Here is a 20251-nt window from a genome sequence, read left to right on the forward strand (position 1 = left end):
GCAAAATTAGCCGAACACCTTAAAAATGGGACACATTTGATGCCTCGAATTTTCTAAACCAGTTGTCCGATTTGAGTGATTCTTTCAGTATGTTATAGCCTTATTATTTAAGAATATCGGTGTGATAATATTGTTGCAAGACAGTTAAATGTCATTTTATACCGGGTGTAACAATCATACTGTGTTTTTTTCTTAAAATTCGGAACACCCTGTGGAATATTCTAGCACATATAAAATATTAAAATTAAAACTCAATTATAGCCTTAGGCTCTCTTAACATTTTCTTTTTTGATTCATTTGCTTACGTTGGAAAATAAAAAAGTTATGGGCTTTAACAACTAGCCATGTTTTTCATCAATAAATCCTCATAGTTGGGGAGGAAAGTATGCTAAATTTGCAGTTACTCAAGCGTTATGGGGACCGAGTGGATTGTGAAGAGTGGGTGCTAAAACCAAAAAAGTTAAGATAAGTTTTCCATAAAGTGTGGGACTCTCCATTTTTTAATTTAATTTTCCATTTCCACCAATCGTTTTTTCCGATTATAGCGTCATCTATCCATAATTGGAAAAAATGTTGCGAATAAAAGTTGCTTATTTTTATGCCAAGAATCCGAATCGGCCATAAAAATTGGGGGCTCCTATTTAAGATTTTAAAGTAACCTCCACCCCACCTCCGTGGGGGGTCGTGTTTGGTACCATTCGATAGATTTTTAAAAAATATTGAATACGCGTATTTTGCAGTTTTACGATCTAATGTTCATTTCGCGAAATATCGTATTTAAAATTTTTAATTAACCCCCCACCCCTTTCCGTGGGGTGACGTGTTTAGTATTATTCGATAGATTTTTGAAAAATATTGAGCACGTATTTTTTAGTTTTTAAATCTGACGTTTATTTCGCGAAATATTCGCTTTTTTTGTGAAACTTTGTGACTCACCCATTTTCTTACGCCCCGCTCAAATCGTCAGATTTTTGAAATATACACTATTTTGCATGTACTTAACTTACCTTATCTTAATCTGACGATTTCGAGTTTTTCTAAGAATAAATTTTTTTTTCAGCCCTCTTGAATTCTCCGGTGTTAAGAACCACAGGGTACAAGGTTTCTCCCTATGTGATAATCTGACGCGCTCGAGTAACTGCAAAAATCCCCGCTTGGGCTCCCCTACCATCATTATCTGCTTAGTTTAATAAACAAGCCTAAAGTAATTTAATAGATGTATTAAATAAATAAATTACTAATATAAGCGATGTAAGCGATGTCACAATGACGACCTCCCGTGGATTTCAGCTGAACTAGCTTCGAGGGGATTTTAATGTCAAACGCTGAGCGCATGTGCATTGGAATCAAGTATGTATTATTCAGTATTTATTTTTGCATATTTTTTTACAAATTTTATATACAACATCGACGAAAAATGAACATCAGATCGAAAAACTGCAAAATACACGTATTCAATATTTTTGAAAAATCTATCGAATGGCACCAAACACGAGCTCCCACGGTAGTGGGGGTGGGGGATTTAATTTAAAATCTTAAATAGGAGCCTGAATTTCTATTGCAGATTTGGACTCTTTACATAAAAATAAGCAACTTTTATTCGACACACTTTTTCGAATTATGGATAGATCGCGCTATAATCGGAAAAAAACGATTTTTTCAAATGGAAAATTAAATTAAAAAATGAAAAGTCCCCCACTATATGGAAAACTTAACTTAACTTTTTCTGGTTGTAGCACATACTCTTCACAATCCAATAGGTCCCCATAACGCTCGAGTAACTGCAAATTTAGCATACTTTACTCCCCTACTATGAGGATTTATTGATGAAAAACATGGATAGTTGTTAACGCACATAACTTTTTTATCATCCCACACAATTAAATGAATCGAAAAGGAGAATATTAAGAAAGCCTAACTCTACAATAGAGTTTTAATTTTAATACTTTACATATGCTAGAATATTCCACAGGGTGTTCCAAACTTTAAGAAAAAAACAGTATGATTGGTACACCCGGTATAAAATGATATTTACCTGTCTAGCAACAATATTATCACAACGATATTCTTAAATAATAACTCTATAACATACTAAAAGAATCACTCAAATCGGACCACTGGATTAGAAAATTCAAGACATCAAACATGTCCCATTTTTAAGGTGTTCGGCTAATTTTGCCGGTGTGTGTATATACACAAACGACCAACCTACGTCAACTGAAACCAAGCATTTCCACTAAGATGTCGATCTCGCAATATGTGCTCAAGGAAATAGCTTTGAAGAAGTGGAGGAGAAACTCGAAACTGCCTTAAAATCGAACACCTAATGAAGTGGCTAGTTCCAAATACTTTTACACTGAACATTCAAACTGATGATGGTCACTTTAGACCGAAAACGTTTTGTGTTTTGTAATTTTCCACTACCTTGTGGATAAATAAAATTTAAAGAATATGTAATAAATTCACATATACCTACAGACAACAGAAGTGTTTACTTCATTCTACGTTGATTTCTCTATGTATATGTAGGTATATTAATTATTTTGAGGATTCATGGTAAAAAAATAACTTACGTAAGGGATCCACTGGACCCGTACAGACTTCTCGGTCCAAAGCTTTTACAACCAGTTTATCTTCTACATAATAATAGTCGAAATGTATGAAGCAGGACTCATTAAAGGGGACTCTACATTTTTTAACATCTTCCAGACCTTCACTTTCCAATTTGTGTACGATTTGTGTTTGGAACTCCGTACATGACGTAGCACACGTCGCATTTAAACTTCCAGTCTTGTAAGCTTGGCATTCGACACAAGCACGTAATTCATTACATCTGAAAACAAAAAATATATATTACAAAACAAAGAAGACCTTTTAAATAATTGTATCTGGCAGTATTACTGGAATCAAAATGCACAAATTGTAATATATAACGAGCCCACTCCCGAAATTGTAATCAAGAGATGTGTTAGGCAGGGATGTATTATATGCCTCCATTACTATTTAATGAATATAGTGAAGCGATTTTTGAAGAAGCATTACTATCTCAAAGTGAAGGAATAATAAAAAACGGAAGATCTATTAACAACATAAGATATGCAGATGACACCGTGATTATGTCAAGATCTACTGAACAGCTCCAATTACTACTAAAAAAACAAACAGTTTCTGTGAAGATATATGGACATAATATGGCAACACTTTGCCGTTAAATATTTAAAAAGTAAATTAAAAGCTTCAAAAAACACACAGCTGGTTCTACGCAGCGCAAAATAGAACTCGATTGAGCGTTTTCACTGAAGCTCTATGCTCCACTTAGGAGTTCAAGAACCTTATACTATATACTTATACCTAGACAATTTAAAACTAAAATCTTACCTCTTTGCTTCGCAGGACGGACAATCTTCACAATATTTTCCAGAATATCTCTTATTATCCTTTATAGCACATTGGCACCGATTACATACACATTTTCCATTATTGGAACATATATCGTCACTACTAGAACGTCTGCAGTTCGTTACAGCTGTTTCACATTCACACGCATCTCCCATATATCCAGGAAAACAGTCGCATTTATTGCAATTACAATTACCTTAAAATAAATAATTTATTAAGTACTCCGGGCTAATTAGCAAAATACAAGGAAAAGTTATTTACCAGCCATTTTATTGCTGGAATAATATAGGTATGCAAAGTCCTCAGATAGTGTGATACTTTTTTTATAAACAAAATGGCTCTAGAAAATCGTGTTTTTTCAATTTTTGCTCTATAACTCCAAAGATTTTAACTTTACACCAAAAACACTCAAATAAAAATTCACCGTAATTAAATTCTGCATAGAGACGTGTTTTTCCCGATTTAATTCGACGAAAATTTTCCTCGGAAAATGCAGGGTTTTCCAACAAAATCTTTAATTTTCAACTAAAATTTTAGATAAGTAATTGTTTGTTAATAATTAAATAACTTGGTAATATGGAACTTGGAAAAGCTCTTTTCGTATAGATTGTAATTCCAGAAGCCGATGAACATTGAATGGACAGTTTAGCAACAATTGAATGGTTAATTAAAAATTTACGGTCGCTATAATAACCACAATAATTACGATACATAAGAATAACTATGATTTTTGTATAAAAAGACACTGTACCTATCTAATATACTTTACAGAATTGAAATTGGACTATTTAAGCGACCTCAGGAATATTTTAAAATTATAAACAATATTCTGTCTTATAAACAAATAGAATATCTCGGGAAATATTAAATTAAATTAAATCATAAAAACAGTATTGGAAAAAAGCGGCAGGACGCTTCTTTTAAAAGAAAAAATTAATGTGATGAGTGGTTTCTGATATACAACCGGTCAAAGTTGACCGGCATTTATGCAAAAATATAAACAATAGGAACATAATTTTCAAACCATCACCTTTTATTTCGTCCTCTTTCTCCACACAAATTTTCATATCTTTAAAATACTCATAACATATATTATTATAATAAAAACTATCGATATTACGAGTGAAAATTGTCAAAAATAGCAAAATTCCAATCAAAAATTAGGTTGGAGAAAATGTAATCTCAAAGTTCAAAATCGGTATACGTTAAAAAAAAGACGCATTTTCTCGGCTTCACATGGAGCAATTTTCTTCATTCTTTTTTTTTTTCCAAGTAACTCGAGTAAAGCCACCTAAATAACGCATTATTAAATGTTAAACTTGCTTTTGTTTTGTTATAATATATTAATTTATTTATAAGAAAAGAAAACTACATATTTTTTTCAGTTGTAGACTTTTTTTAGATAATAACTTACTACAAGTGTACCTTTTGACGTTAAAAACACAAATATTCTCATTTGAAAGCTGTATAATTATTTAAACAATCTTTATTTAAACAAATTAAAAATTTTTGTTATAATAAATAAATAAATTTATTATAACAAAACAAAAGCAAGTTTGACATTTAATAATGCGTTAGTTAGATGGCTCTACTTGAGTAACTTGGGAACAAAAAAAAGAATGAAAAAAATTGCTCCGTGGGAAGCCGAGAAAACGCATTTTTTAACGTATATCGATTTTTAACTTTAAGATTACATTTTCTCCAACTTAATTTTTGATTGGAATTTTGCTATTTTTGGCAATTTTCACTCGTAATATCGATAGTTTTTATTATAATAATATATGTTATGAGTATCTTAAAGATATAAAAATTAGTGTGGAGAAAGAGGACCGAAATAAAAAGGTGATGGTTCGTAAATTATGATCCTATTGTTTATATCTCTGCCGTAAATTAAACGTTTTTTCTTTTAAAAGAAGCGTCCTGTCGCTTTTTTCCAATACTGTTTTCATGATTTAATTTAATTTAATATTTCCCCAGATATTCTATTTGTTTCTAAGCCAGAATATTGTTTATAATTTTAAAATATTCCTGAGGCCGCTTAAATAGTCCAATTTCAATTCTGTAAAGTACATTAGATAGGTACAGTGTCTTTTTATATAAAAATCATAGTTATTCTTATGTATCGTAATTATTGTGGTTATTATAGCGACCTTAAATTTTAATTAACCATTTAATTGTTGCTAAACTGTTCATTCAATGTTCATCGGCTTCTGGAATTACAATCTATACAAAAAGAGCTTTTATATTACCAAATTATTTAATTATTAATAAACAATTACTTATCTAAAATTTTAGTTGAAAATTAAAGATTTTGTTGGAAAACCCCGCATTTTCCGGGGAAAATTTTCGTCGAAGTAAATCGGGAAAAATACGTCTCTATGCAGAATTTAATTATGGTGAATTTTTATTTGGGTGTTCTTGGTGTAAAGTTAAAATCTTTGGAGTTATAGAGCAAACATTGAAAAAAACACGATTTTCGAGCGCCATTTTGTTTATAAAAAAAGTAGCACACTATCTGCTGACTTTGCATGCCTATATTATTAATATATACAATCATAAGATTCGATTCCAGCAATAAAATTGCTGGTAAATAACTTTTACCAAAAATGGCCGTTGATGACTATTACCTTCTATTACTAAGTAATTTGACGGTGGTTGTTGCCTGTTGATATTATATACTAATTTTGTATTCCTATATTCTAGCCTGTATTATTTAAGCATCTGTAGTATAGTTTGCTTACGTGTGTGTAGTATTTTGCAACTGTGTCAAATGCTTTGTGAAAATCGATTAATATTAGCACTAGAGGTTTATTAGTTTAGCAATAGAAAAATAAATATAATTTCTAAGGTGTTTGAATTAATAAAACAGTAGACCTGCGAGAGTCGTTTTGAAGAATCTTATTAGGTGTATAGGAACCAACAGAACTCTCTCTTCAATCCTGACCCCCCAGAGAGAGTGTAGTGGTCGACGTGATGTCGTGTATTGTCCGTCTCCAAAGATCTCTGTCTTTGGAGATGGACAATACACGACAAAACGACTCTACAGAACCCCTCGCACAACAACAATGAAACGTATAAACAAAGAAGAACAGAGACAAGAAAACTAATGGAAAGGAAGAAGAGGGAGTATCAGGAACAAATAATCAGAGATATCGAAGAAAAAAGAAAGAACAAACAAGCAAGATAGTTCTTCAAAAGAGTTTCAGAGATCAAGACCGGGTACCAAGCAAGAACAGGTAACTTCCTTCAAAACGACAGCGGGCAGCTTATCACTGATGAAAAGGAAATCCTAAAAACTTAGAAGGAATAATACTTCTATCAACTATTAAGGACCAATCTAGCTAAAATACATCAAACATATAGTACATATAGTGCATACAGCTGAAATAGAAGACCAATACCCGACATACGAAGAAGTAATACAGGCAATTAAAAAGCTTAAAAATAATAAGGCACCAGGTAGCGATAGTCTAACCGCCAGTGGCGTGCGGTGACTTTTTCTAAAGGGGAAGCGATTCAATAAGGATATAAAAATATTTTCTTAAGGGGCCGACGGTCGAGCCACTTCCCACCTGATAACACTCTGATGCGCTATAGGGGCTCTCTATCAGCAAAGTGCTTATGTGAGACGTCCTGGGTACAAGGAGTCACACACTAAATCCTACCCCGATCAATGCGTGAGGCACTCTATTGCCGCTATTTCTAGTGACTATAGTGACCTATCATTGATCTGTATTGCTTGCTCGGGCCTTAAGTCCTCGCTCCGGGCTTCGTTTCCTAAAGGAGAGATCTATTTAAATGATTTTTTTTTAATTCCGAGGCATTTTCCACAACACACAACTTTCAACAATATGACACTTATTTATACTTGAGCTCTATTCTCTATCAACTTCTGATAATTGTTGAATTCGGTCTTTTTCAATGGACTTGTAAAGTCTGTCTTCGCTTGTTGAATTTCTTGTAAAATTTTAATGCATTTTAATACTGAAAAACTTCGTTCAACTGATGCACTTGTGACTGGGATAGTTTGTAGTAATTCACACAACTTGGACGCTTCACACAGGGACTTTTTTAAACCAGTAGTTATAAGAAATACCCAGATTTCTGAGTATATCTTTATCACTAATGTGAGTTGTTTCATAAACAATACTTAACTTATAATGCAAAGCTGGCATATCAAAATATTTTCATTATTTAATCGTAGTGAAATAAATTCCTCTGTGGGAAATTTTGATGAATTATAATTAGAAATATTAAATAAGAATATATTATATAATTCTACAAATTTTAATTCGTTAAAATTTTGAAAGCAAAAATTCATTTTTTGTAGAATGTTATCAAAAGGTCTCTCTGTTGTCGACATTATCAATCTTCATTCTTTTTCTTTCATGTTCAAACCCCATATTTTCAGTTTTATCCCAAATATTTTTAAACTGCTCTCGCTTTTTAAAATTATCGTATTAATAAAGTCATTAATTTGTCTTATACAAGATCAGTAAAAGGAAAAATCTCTGCAAAAAATTTAAATCGAAATATTCTAAGCGAATGTATGTACCTAAGCACCACTTAGAAGCAGTAACAGTCAGAGCATCCCACTCTTGGAAGGCGATCGAACGATCGCTTCTGCAGGTAATACCAAAATTCGCGCGACTAGTGGGAGTGGGTGCCGTCATTGAACCCTGACCAATTTTTATACGGGGCAACTGCATGACAAGCGGCGATTTTGAGATGCGCTTCTGTCAGGGGTGGACCGAGTAGTTGAATTGTGTGCATAGTGCATATTGAGTTCCTTCCTATGCGATTAATTTTTAATATATTTCAATGCCTATTGCCTAGGTAATAATATGTAGATTACTGGGATTGGGGAAAATTTTTGATAATTAAATATTAGTTAATAATGTATTTTGTTATATCAAAGTATATAATAGGGAAGCGGCGCTTCCCCCGCTTCCATGGACCGCACGCCTCTGACTACCCGCAGAATGCTTAAAATATGGAGGAGAAGCGTTGTACAGTTCTATATACAAGCTAATTCAAGACATTTGGCGAGAAGAAACAATGTCAGATGAATGGAAAGAAGGAGTTATTGTACCAATCCACAAAAAAGGAAACAAAAAGCAATGTACTAACTACCAGGGAATAACACTCCTAAACACCACCTACAAAATACTTGTAAACATCCTGCTAGAAAGAACCAAAACATGCACAGAAGAAATCGTTGGGCATTATCAATGCGGATTTAGACCGGGCCGCTCTACTATTGACCAGATATTTACAATAAAACAGATAATGGAAAAATGCTGGGAGTTTGATCGTGAGCTTCATTAGTTGTTCATAGATTTTAAACAAGCATTTGATAGAGTATGCAGGGCTGGACTGTGGACAGCGATGCAGGTACTTGGCTTTCCAAAAAAACTAGTCAGGTTCATACGGATGTGTATGGAATGGTTACAATGTAAGGTGAGAGTTGGACAACAATACTCACATTTGAAATAAACAATGGACTAAAGCAGGGAGATGCACTTTCACCACAACTCTTCAACTTAGCTCTGGAACACATAATCAGAAGAGCAAGAATCGAAAAACCGAATACAGTATTTCTTCGAGAAATACCAAACTTACTACTGCCATTTGCAGACGATATCGATCTAATAGGAAACACACAATTAGGGATGAAGGAGACTTTCGTGAGGCTCGAGAAGGAAGCAGAGAAGATAGGGCTCCAAATCAACGAAAACAAGACGAAATATATGTATATGAGCAGCAATATCCAAAGCAGACAGAATCGGTCAGAACATCACCATCGATGACTTTAACTTTGAGCGCGTTAGAGAATTTAAGTATCTTGGAACAACAATAACTAAAGACAATAACGGATCACAAGAAATAAACAATAGGATACAGGCCGGCAACAGATGTTTGTTTTTCCCTCGAAAACCAAAAAATCGGTCGATCCGAGGAATTCGTAGCATTCGTTTCACAACAAAACATTTCAATGGCATCTATCTTTCTTTTTTCCGATTGTCTCATGGTCCAAGATTCACATCCGCATGTCAGTATTGGGAATATTAAGCAGCTGGTCAACCTCATCTTTAACGCTCTTGAAATTTGACAGTCCTTCCATATTGTGGTTATTTTTGCTGTGCCAACTTTTACTAGATTTCACATTTATGTTTTATTTCTTCCTGTAGTGACCCTGTGTTTGTGATCAATGATCCCAGATATAAGTATGAGCTCACAACCCCAAACCGGTCAATTGTGGTTTTGTGTGGATGATTGTTATATAGTCTATCCACTATCATGATCTTTCTTTTTAATATATTTAATTGCAGACCAAATATTTGACTTTCGATTTCGACCAGTCGAATAAGATCAATCAGCTCTGTTTGACTAATTGTAAGAAGGGCTGTGGCATCTGCTAAACGTAGGTTGGTTATTTTATGATCATTTATTGAGATGCCCTTTTCTCATCCTTTAAGTACTCTTCTCATAATAGGTTCCCCATACATATTGAATAATTATTGTGGAGATAGTACACACAAAATGGTTTGAAAGTGCGTCAAGCATTTTGACTGATCCAGTAGTGTGTTCGTAAAGTTCAGTTATACCTAAGCGAAATAAGGTGTTGTGGTACGCCTACTTCTTTCAGTATTCGTCATAAGTGTCTCCACTTAGTGGAATATTGAATCCACAAGCATATGTACAGTGGAATATTGAATTCCCTAGATTTTTCGATTGTCTGTTTTATATTTAACAGGTGTTCTCGAGTACCTCTACCTTTGGTAAATTCAGTTTGCTCTTGTGGAATTTCTCTTTGAAGGAATGTTTTTAGTCTTTCATTGATATGTAGAACTATCTTGTTGGCATGTGATATAAGAGAAATATTTCTATAATTGTCGCATTTATGGAAGCTCCTTTTTTTGTCGTTATTGACGTTATTGTAGATTTTGTCCAGTCTTCAGGCGATTCTTACCAACATATTGTACCTCGATCGGGGTTGAACTGAACTGAACACATTGGTGAACGACTTCTAATATACTGCGAATATGGGAACAAAATTATGTTAGATCAGACGAACCAACAAGGATCAGTCCAAACCAAACAACCACTCCAACTCTAATATCAAGAGCTATCCAGAAAATCTAATAAAATTTTAAAATATTGGATAAATAAGAAAGGAACAAAATTCGATGTAAGTAAATGTAATCGGATCGGACACTTTATTTTTTAATTTGAATTTTGAATAGATATAATGTATGTATTGTCTTACCTCTGTTGGAACATAGTAAACCTTTTTCTCTTTTACATGATAGATTATCACATTCACAGTATTTTCCTGTATATTTTTGATCATTACTCTTGGGAATTATATTACATACACATTGTTCACATTTACATATTCCTGCTCCTGTAAAAAATAATGTTTATTCACAAATCAATCAATATAAATGTTTGAAATTGTGGAAGCTGTGTATATTATTTGGTATTTGGTAAGGCACCATCACACAGTAGTGATGTAACGAATGTCATTTTTTGAACATTCGCGAATGCGAATGCGAATATCTGCTACCGATATTCGCGAATGCGGATGCGAATGCGAATATTCAGTTTTTTTTAATTTGTTTCTATTTTTGTAATATTTCCTAAATTTATAATGTAAATAAAGTTAATTAATATTTAGTGTAAATCCATCTGAATCTTAAGCTTTATTACATAATACCAAATAATAAAAAAAGTTGAGGCTGATAATGTGATTATACAAGGTTAAGTTCTATCTATCTATTGCCCTTCATTTGTCCAAAGTTGAACGTAGGCCTCCCCCTTATTTTTTCACTCTTCTCCTTCTCGGTTCAGTGCGAATGCTGTCGATCTGGTCCCAGCGTATCTTTTTAGGTCATCCGACCATCTGGTCTGTGGTCTGCCCCTAAATATTTTGTAGTCCCTAGGTCTCCAGTGAGTTATCGCTTCATTCCATCTTCCGTCTCTTTCTCTGCTGTTGCGTCCTGCATATTTCCATTTGAGAGTAGCTGCATGTTTGGGGTTAAGTTACCTTTTCTTAATAAAAAAAGATGAGAAGTGTTATTTTGATTTTATTAACCTAATATTACCTTAAAATTATTTTTTTCTCGTTTTCATATTCGCAAAACATTCGCACAAATTTCGCGAATACGGATGCGAATGCGAATATGCAAAAACATGCGAATATTCGCGAATGCGAATATTCGCGGATGCGAATGCGAATATTCGCGAATGCGAATGCGAATACGAATATTCGTTACAACACTATCACACAGTTATTGATAAAATTAAGATTGATGGTATGCTTCGATTCTAACACTATCTGGACTCTGCTTATGGAGGTTTAGCCCAAAAAAAATGTTAGTAGTTGTAGTAGATTGAATTACACGAATTACACGTTGTATACCATCCAACGGAGTTTTTGTTGTAATCTTAAGCAACAGTCAAATAAATATAAAAAAGTGATCAAATCACACGTAACGGAATATCGTTGACAGAATAGAAGGCTACGCAACTTGATCTAGCAAGCAATTTTAACGCTTAAATTAATAATTTTCTTAAATTTACGATAATTTCTCGTACTTAAACAAATCTTCGTATTTGACTTGCGTCTTTTCTCGTATCAAGTGATTTTTATATGGACCTCATTGTATTTTTAATTTTGTTATCTTTATAATTAGCATCTTAATACCATATTGAAGTGCAATAATTACATTTCCATCTCGAAAAAAAAGTATATCTACTAAATACATTATTTTTAAAATGATTTTAAACTAGTTTGACAAAACAGCAGAGTTGGGTCGTATACTGAAAAAAAGTATCCGGATACCGGATACGGATACTCAAAATGTATCTGGATACTTTTTAAAAAATAACGAATACTTTCATTTAAAAATGTATTCGGATACAAGTAACCGGATATTTTTTCGGATACTTCCTCGGATACTTTGAAGGATACTTTTGTCTTTCTCAACTAAAACTGAAATCACAAATGAGCTAACGAAAAACTTTTTCTTCTGTACTCGGTAGACAAGAATTTGCAGGATTTTTCCTGTAAAAATTAAACGTGTTACTGCCTGAGCTTTTGATATTGAATTTGGCCAGCGTCGGACCAGACGAGTTATCAAATATAAAACTTTTTATGGGGTGTACTTATTTGTACTTGTAGGTACACTAAAATAAAATTATAAATATTAAGATGTACTTTATTATAATCCGAAAAATAATTTCTTCTAATTATACAGGGTACAAAAAGGGGTTCTTGAAAAGAGATATAGAAAATATAAAAAATAAATGTAAGTAATTAATTAAACAACGTAACTTATGAAGATTTATAACTGATTAGGTAAAAACAAAGCTCCATTAGCTATATAATAATATATTATAACGGTGACGAGTACGAAAAATGGGATTTAACATATTAGACACATCTGGATTGAAGGAATGGCAGTGTTGTGCCTGCCTACGTTAGGTGCCTTATCAGCGGGCGATAAATATTTAAAAGTATCCGAATATCAAAAAAAGTATCCGGATGCCGGATACTTTAAAATTTGATCACGGATACGGATACCGGATACAAAATTTAAAAAGTATCCGGATGCAGCTTTCGGATACATAAAAAGTATCCGGATACAGAAGTATCCGGATACTACCCAGCTCTGCAAAACAGTTTGAATTTTTTTCAAACTTATAACCATTTTGATTTTTATTTGACCCGAATTATTTGTCAGAAGGATTGACTTGAGTTTGACTTAATTTCAAGTCAAACTTAAGTCAATTTCAAACATTCAAAACAAACTTTTGCAAATAACTGAAGGGGGGTTAAGAAGATTATAAGATCATTTGCGCATGTTTTTAATTTTAAAATATTTTGTAAACAAACAAACTTACCTGAGCACACTTCATTACTGCCTTCTTTCATACATTTTGTGACATTTTCTACTTTACTTTGTGTGAGAAGGTCGCACTCACAGAATTTGCCCGATTTTCCTGGTGGACAGTCGCATACTCCGCATGTCAAAGCACCTGTTCCGTTACATTTTCCTGAATTTTGTTCAATGTTTGTTTCGGAACATGGACAGTCGCACAAAAGGTTTAACTCAATCATTAAACTCTCATTAATACCATCTGGTTGGATAGCTATAATTTTTGTCTTCTGGCCATCTTGGGGACACTGCCTTAGTTCAATAGTTGCCGTAAAGTCAATAATTTGACCTACTGTAACGTTGCTGCAACGATTTGTGTGGCCTGTTCCACAACTTGACGAAAATGTGACATCTACTTCATCTGTAGCGTTGGATCTAAAACTAACGGTTTGCGCTATTGTCTAAAACAGAAAATTACAAAAATAATAATCATACAGTGAGCACTTAAAATAATAAGCACTTGTAATAAGTTCATTTTTTTTTAGAATGGACGATTTTGGAAAAAAATCCCGAAACAGGCCAATTTTTATTTTTAAATTACGACTTCTTGGCATATATACATATACAGTCCCTGGCCATATTATTATGACCACCTATGAATTTTTACAAAAATCAACTATTCCACTAAGTACGTTTTGTTTAAAATATGATTCTTAAATTTAATTTTGTTACGCAATGTTAATGTTATTCATTAATTATAATATATTTAATAATAAACAGCAATAAAATATTTGAAAGTATTACATATTTATATTTTTGTAATATTTTGTTCAACTTCTGACCTTAATCAGATGGAAAATATTTGGGAGCTTTTAAAACGAGAAATTGCCGATGAAAAGGTCACTAACGAAATTGTTTTGATTAAAGGACTAATATATCGTTGAAACCACAATGACAAATTGAAGCAAAAAAATTTAACTGCATTCAAAGTATGCCAAGCCGGGTACTAGTGGTAATCAAAATTAGAGGGGGCTCAGCAAAATATTAAAAAAATACAAGTATGTGATATTTGCAAATGGTTTATTACTGTTTATTATTAAATGTATTATATTTAATAATAAACACCAATAAAACATTTAAAAATATCACATATTTTTATTTTTTCAATATTTTGCAGAGCCCCCTCTAACTTTGATTACCGCTAGTATCCGTTTTGGTCTACTTTGAATGCAGTTAAATTTTTTTTGCTTCAATTTGTCATTGCGGTTTCAACGATATGTTAGTACTTTAATCAAAACAATTTCGTTAGTGACCTTTTCATCGGAAATTTCTCGTTTTAAAAGCTCCCGAATATTTTCCATCTGATTAAGGTCAAAAGTTGAAGAAAATATTAAAAAATATATAAATATGTAATATTTTCAAATATTTTATTGCTGTTGATTATCAAATATATTATAGTTAATGCATAACATTAACATTGTATAACAAAATTAAATTTAAAAATTATATTTTAAACAAAACGCACCTAGTGCAATAGTTGATTTTTGTAAAAATTCGTAGGTGGTCATAATAATATGGCCAGGGACTGTATATTATACTAGTGACGTCACCCATCTGGGAGTGATGACGTCATCGATGATTTTTTTAAATGGGAATAGGGGCCGTGTGATAGCTCATTTGAAAGGTAATTCAATTCTATATTCAGTAATATAACCATTAACATAAATATTTATACTAGAGAATACAAAAAATATATCTTTTTTCATTTATGCACGTACCTACCAAAGTCGAGACCTCGAAAAAAAAATAGTTCCGATGGCGGACAGTTAATCTCAGGATTGGGATCTCTGAAACAAAAAAAATCTTACGGCATTTTAAAAAGGAAGGTTTCTTACGTGACAATTTACCACTGTTAGTGAAAAATTACGCAAAAAAAAGATTTTACGGAAATTTGAAAAAATTTTGTGAAAAAATTGTGAAAATTTTTAATTTTTTGGTAAAATTGTGATAAATTGTCAGGTAAGAAACCTTCCTTTTTTAAATGCAGTACGATTTGTTTGTTTCAGATATCCCAATTCTGAGATTAACTGTCCGCCATAATTTTTCGACGCCTCGACTTTTGCGCCCTCTACAATATTAGTGTACCTGCATAAATGAAAAAAGATATATTTTTTGTACTTTCTAAGAGTTAGATATTATTATGAAAAAAGTTTTATTTTCATTTTTAATAAAGGTTCTGAGAAAAAAATTCTTGAAAAATAATATTATTTTTGGTCTTCTAAAGTCTACTAGTACCTTAAGGTACCAAGGGTATTATAAGGATAATAACGCTTGAGGTCAATGGTGTATATACCGAGTGCCTTTGGCCCGAGGGATATACGTTGACCGAAAGCGTTATTATCTATAATACCCGTGATGCCTTCAACGTTTAATGTCCGACTAAACATTTTTTATATGCAAACAATTTGAATGAACTTTGAATTAATTAGTTTTCAAATAAGTGCATTTACCAGCAATAGTCGTAACGTAATTGTGGTAACCATAGTTTTACTTAGGTTGTTATTTGTCAACTTGACAGTATTTAACTATTCTTTTTCTCATGATCATCTTTCAGTGCGTCACAGTTTTTCGATTTCTCTCTAACGCATTAAATTGTATGTGACAGAAAAAAAGGCACGTCTGTGAATACTTTGGTAATTATTGTAGTTCGGTGATTATTCTAGTTGTCAATAGATGGCGCCATAATCAAAAAAGAATTATTTATTAAATAAAATAATAATATTATCAATATAATCTGTACAATTTATAAGACTATACAAATGAAAGAAAATACCATTTTATAAATGCAATAGACACAATTGATTTGGTTTTATTCCAAATTTGAAAATAAAATTTGACAACTGTCAGATTTAACTAAAATGTCACGTTAGAATAAATGTCATAAATGTGTATTATCACGGACTTACCTCTTTTTCTATAATTTGTGACGCACTGAAAAATGTTCATGAAAAGGAGAATAGTTATTTAAATTTATTACCCTAGAGCGTTATTTTGAAAAATAACGCCCTAGGGTATAATCATACTTAACTGACTTCGAAATAATGTCATTATTTGGCAAATAACATACCAGTCGGACATTAAATAAAATAACGGCATACTTACATTATAATTATCCACTATTAACTTTATGATATTACTATCTTTGCCCTCGCTTATTTCACCGAATTTTGAGTTGTCAATGTTGTTAGACAGTTGTTGGTATGACGCTTTTATTCCAGATCCCTTTTTTACAATAGCAAAAATTATGTTAACCTTGTTTTGCTGTGCTACATAATTTATGTGGGATACTGAAGGATAATCGTAGATTAAGAATTCGTCGTCACTAGAATAGCATGTTCCTGGATTTGGTTCTATTACTCCTCCCAATTTTCCATCGCCAGCTATGTGAAATTCTGCATCTGTAGCAAAACAACAATGTTATAAGAACTTTTTATAGGTGACTGTTTAGAAAGTATGTTCACCGAGACCAATGACATAAATATCCTGTGGAAAACTATTAAAGAGCAAATGATCAACAAAAACATCTAAAAGCAAAACCCAGAAATAACAAACAGGAATGAATAACAGAAGTGATTTTACATTTAATCATGGACGTCATTTAATGGACACACGAAGAGATCCAAAGGTATACAGTGATGAGCAGATGGAAAAAATTTTTAAGATGTGAGATAAAAAGAAATGAAACTAGTAGAGTTGGAAAATTTAGCGATAAAAACGTATAAATTTGTAAAACATAATAAATGTATAAAACAAGAAAACAATAATTTACTAACATCATATACACCAATCTACTGCGACCCTCATGGAAGAAAACATTATATTGTCGATATTTCGATATAAAAATTTGTAAATAAACAATATTATTTATTTGTATAATTATCTTTCAGCCTTGAACTTATCTCTCTGGATAATTTTAAAATGGTGTCAGATTGGATATTAAATTATTAAAAATTTTGAAGTAAATAAAACATAAAAAAGCAAAATAGTGCAGTAACCCTTTCTAATTAACATTTAGTTAAATCTAAACTAGTGATTATAATTAAACCAGTTTATTAACTGGTTTAACTAAGTTAAAGATTATTCATTAAGGGCATAGGCGCAAAATGTCACCGGTCCAATTGCTCAATGGGTTTTAAATGTAGTTATTCATTTTTTTCGAATCCTGAGAAAACTAATAAATAACTTTGAAAAATTAAAACGCAGAATGAAAGATTACATTATAGGGTTTTCATCGATAGTCATTTGTTTCGAGCATCTGTCATATTATGTTGTGTAATCTGTGTATAATATTAATATACACGAACTATACGACATATGATAGAAGCTCGAAGCAAATAACTGTGAATGAAAAGCTCTATTGCCGAGAGCCGAAAGTCCCTTAGAATAACCAAAACGTTTCTTTTGAATGAGATATTTGAAATTAAAAGTCACACTAAATTTTCTCTCTTTTTTCACCCCTATAACTTATTAAAATAAACACTATATAAGTTTTCAGGGACTTTCGGCCCTCTTTAATAACGTAGAGGAAAGTAACCAAATATGGAATAGTGCCCTAATATGGAATTCCTTGATTTCTCCAAAAATATAAGTTGAAAGAGCACTACAAGACCATCCTCTATTTCAGTCGCTCTCTTTATTATCGTATTCACACCTCTGTGTCAGATACGCAAACGATACGTGTCTGACAGGCGCGTTTTGTTTTATCCTCTCGCAGAAAATTTCAAAGGTAAATATATTCAACGAGTATTATTGGTTAGTATGCATGAATACAGACTTGTTATGCTATTGCGTATATCCATAGTACCTTTATTTTGATATTTTATGACCTTCTGTAATTAAAACATTACGACTTGAAAAAATGTTGATACTAGTTTGAACTAATGTACAAATCCAAATATGGACAGTCGTTGGTGCCTAATTATGGAATACTGGATTAAGTGTAAGTGGGCTCATTATGATTGTGCTGGTCCAGAGTTTCGTATATGGATCTGTGATGTCTGAAAGTACATTAAGCTACTTCTTTCATTTTTCACAATTTTGTTATTTAAATTTATTTGATCTCAGACATTTATGTCTATTTTTGTTATTGATATGTTGGTTTATGCCTATATTCCATATATGGGTATATATTCCATATTTGGTTACTTATTTGGGATTTTGTATTTTTTATTCGATTTTTTTTAATTAAGCTATTTAATAGAAGGTTTTTAATTACTATATAAAAATGTATGACTGATGTGTCATAACATTAAATTGTTTTCATTTCTATAAAGGTATTATTTTATATCCCCAAAACAAAATGGTATTCCATAATTGGCGACTTTCCTCTATTCTTTCATTCTGCGTTTAAATTTTTCAAAAATAATTATTAGTTTTCTCAGGATTCGAAAAAAATGAATACATTTAAAACAAATTGAAAATTTTGACAGGCGACATTTTGCGCCTATACCCTTTAAGAGAACAAGACAACAAAAATAAAGGGGAAGCTAACAAAGTGAACTACCTTACGAATAATTGAATCCACTAGTTTTTTGTACAAAGGCACAAAAATGAGGTAAAGGTAATGAGGCACAAATGATGACAGCGTTAGAAGATCTTTGGAACAAAATAAAGAAGAGAACACAAAACTTTTGCTGGACAGAAACATATTACTAGACCAGGGCATTTATCACTAAAGACACTGGAATGAATCGATTTTTAAATACAGCACCTAGAGACTTGCAGCTTTTTGCAATGTGTTCAGGATGACGTTAGAAAAAAATTCTACTTTACAAAAATAGTGGAAATACATAATTGCACTTTACAGTGCATAAAATGCATCCAGAAATGCATAAACATGTCAAAATCGGTATATTAAGGGCCTATTTTGTTATTCAGAGGGTTTTTGGGATCACTGAACACGTATACGTAATCAAAATCGACCCCCCGATGCACCTCGTGCCCAGGGTTAATGCTAAGGCACGTCATCGGGAGTTTCGAGGGTTTTCGCACAAAAATAGATTACTCGGGTGTTTTTGGGATGGCTGAATATGAATACGTCATAACGTCATCAAAATCAACCCCCGGAGCACCTGGTGTTCAGGGTCACTGGTGAGGCACGTCATCTTTTTTGGTGTTTTATTATCAGCCAAACATCTAAAGATTTAAGAATTTATTTAGGTAAAAATACATGTACCGGGTGTCCCAATAAGAATGGCTCTCGGCCATATCTCAGGAACCGTTTATAGTACAACTTTGAGAAAAAAATATTTATAACAAAAGTTGCCTCGGGAAAAGCCTGGAAATTATTTTCATAATTGTAGGTTCACCGCTAGAGGGCGTAATTGAATATCAAAATTTTAAAAATAAAAATTTTACAAAATGTTCCTAACGAAAGGGCACTGGAAATCCGATCATCGTATTCTTCATAAAATTCTGCGCATATTTGATTTGACAAGTTTAAGTCTGCCTTTGCAAATAAGAGGTGGGAGTGAGTGGGAACCTTGTTATGAAAAAATGGCTGTAAGTCCAGTTCTGCTAAATCGAATTTTGCAAACTTTGTCTTGTTGAAAACAGCTCTTTTTCGTCAATGTAAGAGTTATAATTTCGAAACAGCCTATTAAGTAATATGGCAGCTAGGAGGCGTTATTTAATTATTTTCAGAAATCTAGTTTTCTTTGGAAAGTATTAAATAAAAGTATGCATTTTTTATCATCTATTACAAAATTAGATCAAATTAGCAACAGAATAGGGAAATCCGCATGTCGATACCTTTTTTCTATCTCGAAATATCTTAACAAACTTGTAAATTTTAAACATAACTGTTACTGTCACCGGTAAACGAAGTTAAGGAAAGGTAGTGTGCTGTGGAAAAAACAAAGAAATTTTTTAGGTGTATTGATTAAAACGACAATAGGACAAACAACACT

The 20251-nt window shown here is 32.4% G+C and overlaps 1 protein-coding gene across 2 annotated transcripts in view; it reads right to left on the minus strand.

The window, feature by feature from the left end:
• LOC114339528 (integrin beta-PS) overlaps positions 1 to 20251 on the minus strand; it is a 63321-nt gene that overhangs the window by 6357 nt on the left and 36713 nt on the right. For both annotated transcript variants that reach the window (XM_028290184.2, XM_050654463.1), the window contains exons 4-8: positions 16446 to 16741; positions 13309 to 13744; positions 10670 to 10807; positions 3379 to 3595; positions 2574 to 2833 (exon numbers count right to left, since the gene is read on the minus strand). In XM_028290184.2, the coding sequence (XP_028145985.1) occupies positions 2574 to 2833; positions 3379 to 3595; positions 10670 to 10807; positions 13309 to 13744; positions 16446 to 16741 (1347 nt within the window). The remainder of the gene's footprint in view (positions 1 to 2573; positions 2834 to 3378; positions 3596 to 10669; positions 10808 to 13308; positions 13745 to 16445; positions 16742 to 20251) is intronic.

This window comes from Diabrotica virgifera, chromosome 6 (genome assembly GCF_917563875.1).
Source record: "Diabrotica virgifera virgifera chromosome 6, PGI_DIABVI_V3a".
NCBI lineage: Eukaryota > Metazoa > Arthropoda > Insecta > Coleoptera > Chrysomelidae > Diabrotica > Diabrotica virgifera.